At 40.7% G+C, this 3467-nt stretch overlaps 1 protein-coding gene across 1 annotated transcript; it reads left to right on the plus strand.

Annotated features, from left to right (window-relative positions):
- Positions 1–1055: 1055 nt before the first annotated feature.
- Positions 1056–3097, plus strand: Cbr-glt-1 (the record flags this gene model as incomplete). Its single annotated transcript, XM_002644338.1, has 8 exons — positions 1056–1163; positions 1206–1385; positions 1429–1726; positions 2016–2376; positions 2430–2624; positions 2671–2805; positions 2850–2977; positions 3024–3097. The coding sequence occupies 8 exons, from the start codon at positions 1056–1058 to the stop codon at positions 3095–3097; spliced, it is 1479 nt and encodes a 492-aa protein (XP_002644384.1).
- Positions 3098–3467: the final 370 nt, after the last annotated feature.

The following is a 3467-nucleotide window of genomic DNA, read 5'->3' on the forward strand; positions in this document are numbered from 1 at the left end:
TCCATTTTTTTTGCCTTCGTCCTTCGCTTTTGGCAACAAAGCCTATCATTATCTCTTCACTCAAAAAAGTTTCGAAACTTGGGCAGACTGTCACTAAGGTCGTCAATTTTTCAAGTGACAGTACTTTACATTTTGATGGAGCGAGAGTTATAGGATCCGCCCACGAATGCATCGGCGCAATAAATAAACAAAATTGTCTGTCGTCAATTTTTTTTCCTACTTCTGCATTTTGATTTTTATTCCTCATTTTTCGACGAGACAAACGATTTGATCGGTGATCGTAGACAAGTTTTGAAAAAGAAAATGTAAGTAAACCATTTCTGAAAGTTCAACTTGTCAATCAAAGTGATTCAAGAGGTTCTTCTTATCTAGATTTCATGATTCTTCTTGTTTCCTTGTTCCCAAATAGAGTATCCCTTCTTTTTTTCACATTTCTCTGTCGTCAATTATCACTGATGTGTCTGAAGATCAAATTGCAGTAATTTGTGAGCGCGTGTGTCAGTCTGATTTTGTCAAAAAAGAAAAAAATCGGTGTGTTTCAAAGAAAGAAATGCCGCCAGACACTCGGATCAACAAAGAAGTCGTGAGGATGCTCCCGATCGTTGTGTTTCAGTTGTTTAGAGATCTTTAGTTTCCTTCTTCGTGTTTCTCCTCCCACTTATCCACTTTTTTCCTTTTTTCATTTCCTTTATGCATGCTGATCTGACAACACAATCTTCATTATTTTCTGTTGTGGCCTACTACTTCCCCCGGAAAAATAGAACAACGTTGTTTTATGTGGCAAAAAAAGAAACATCTTGAGTCTACAACAACCGGACAACTCTAATGAGGAATTTTTCGCGTGCAACGGGCATAACATCTTCTTCTCATTCTTCTTCGTTTTCACTACTTTTCACATCTCATTTTTGGACAACTAACCCTCCCGAATACAAGAATATGTACATTTGTTAGCATCTTTGAGTATTTTTCAGTGTCTTCATCGTCTTTATATTTCTATTCGTTGTAATAATTTTAGTCCGACTTTTTGATTTGAAACAAATTGTGTTAAATTTCAGATGGTATCTTGGTTACGGAAGAATCTGCTCCTAGTGATGACGGTCGGCTCCGTCGTCCTGGGAGCCGTTTTGGGTTTTCTGTTCCGCGGATTGCAGCTCTCGCCACAGGTGAGCTACTGTAGAATTTTGTTCATTTCCACAAATTTTTAGAATATCATGTACATTAGTTTCCCCGGAGAACTTCTCATGCACATGCTCAAAATGATGATTCTTCCACTTATCATGAGTTCTCTAATTTCTGGTCTCGCTCAATTGGATGCTCGCCAATCGGGAAAACTTGGATCTCTTGCTGTCACCTATTATATGTTCACAACTGTTGTTGCTGTCATTGTAAGCGTTCAAAAAGTTTCAGACAAATAGTTTGGGGTTTCAGACTGGTATCTTCCTGGTATTAGTGATCCATCCTGGAGATCCGACCATCAAGAAAGAGATTGGAACTGGTACCGAAGGAAAGACAGTCAGCACCGTGGATACCCTCTTGGATCTTCTCAGAAACATGTTCCCAGAAAATGTCGTTCAAGCCACCTTCCAACAAGTTCAGACCAAGTATATCAAAGTTCGGCCGAAAGTGGTGAAAAATAATGATTCTGCGACATTAGCAGCGTTAAACAACGGAAGTCTTGATTATATCAAGGCTTCCGTTGAGTACACTTCTGGAATGAACGTTCTTGGTTAGTTTTGGGACATTTATAAGAGAGAAAACCGCTTGAATAACGTTTTTTTAGATTTCGGGCCAATCCATACCGTAATTGAATAAAAGCCCACCCTATACTATCACTTTGACTCCGATTTTCCCGGTTCCTTCAAGAGATACCAAGAAGTGGTCAACTGATAAAATGGTTTTGATATTACTAAAAACATTTTCTCAGTTGACAAATTTGTGAGATCTTTCACAGGAATCGATAGTTGAGCTTCTATTAAAGCATTAACGGTACTCTACAAGAGCTCTGATATTTTCAGGAGTCATTGTCTTCTGCATCGCTATCGGAATTAGTCTCTCCCAACTTGGACAAGAAGCTCACGTCATGGTCCAATTCTTCGTTATCATGGATAAAGTTATCATGAAGCTTGTCATGACTGTCATGTGGTACTCTCCTTTCGGAATCTTGTGTTTGATCATGGGAAAGATTCTCGAAATCCATGACCTTGCCGATACCGCTAGAATGTTGGCCATGTACATGGTCACCGTTCTCTCTGGACTTGCTATTCATTCTTTGATCTCGCTGCCACTGATCTTCTTTATCACCACCAAAAAGAACCCGTACACTTTCATGAGAGGACTTTTCCAAGCTTGGATTACAGCTCTTGGAACTGCTTCCAGGTAAAAAAAAAAGGACGGGGTCAAAGAATTCGATTCGAAGTTCAATATTCCAGCTCTGCCACTCTCCCAATCACCTTCAACTGTCTCGAGGAAAAGCTGGGTGTCGACCGTCGGGTCACTCGCTTTGTCCTTCCAGTCGGAGCTACTATCAACATGGACGGAACTGCTTTGTACGAAGCTGTCGCTGCTATCTTCATTGCTCAAATCAACGGAGTTCATCTCTCCTTTGGACAGGTCGTCACTGTTAGGTAAGATAATCCAATATAGAATTATGGAATCCAATATATACTTCAGTTTAACCGCTACATTGGCTTCCATCGGAGCTGCTTCTGTTCCATCTGCCGGTCTTGTCACTATGCTCTTGGTGCTCACCGCCGTCGGTCTTCCAGTAAAGGACGTTTCTCTTATTGTCGCTGTTGATTGGCTTCTGTAAGACCTCCTAATTTTGAACTTCATGATTGTTTTTTTTGTAGCGACAGAATCAGAACCTCCATTAACGTTCTCGGAGACGCTATGGGTGCCGGTATTGTCTATCACTATTCCAAGGCCGATCTTGATGCTCATGACCGTGTAGCTGCTACCACCAGATCCCTTTCCATCGGTATTTAGATTTAATGATTTCTAATGAATATCTGAAATATTTACAGCTATGAACGACGAGAAGAGACCATTGGCGGTGTACAGCAGCCTCCCAACCGACGACGACAAACACACTCATTGATAACCTCGACATCTATTTCATCTTGAAATTCCTTTACTTTTTCGTTTTGATATATCTTTCAACAATTAGCTTTTTCTCGCTTCCATTGTATTCTCCCAAAAAAATCTTTTCTCATTAATGCTCGGTTTCATCACCCGACGCTCCCTTTACATGCTAACCCGATGCTTCTAGAATTCCCCCCCCCCCTCCCCGATGAGCTTTTTGACTACAATTAGGATATATGTTCCAAAATTTAGTCCATTTTCGAATTTCAGCTTCTCATACTTTCATAATAAACTCCCATGTTGCGTTGCCTGGACTAATGGCGTCGCCAAATGCAGAGCAAAAGAGACAGGCATTGTGAGGTTTGGCACGGGCAATAAAAGCTTGG

This window comes from Caenorhabditis briggsae (genome assembly GCF_000004555.2).
Source record: "Caenorhabditis briggsae complete genome, chrX, whole genome shotgun sequence".
Classification (NCBI taxonomy): Eukaryota; Metazoa; Nematoda; class Chromadorea; order Rhabditida; family Rhabditidae; genus Caenorhabditis; species Caenorhabditis briggsae.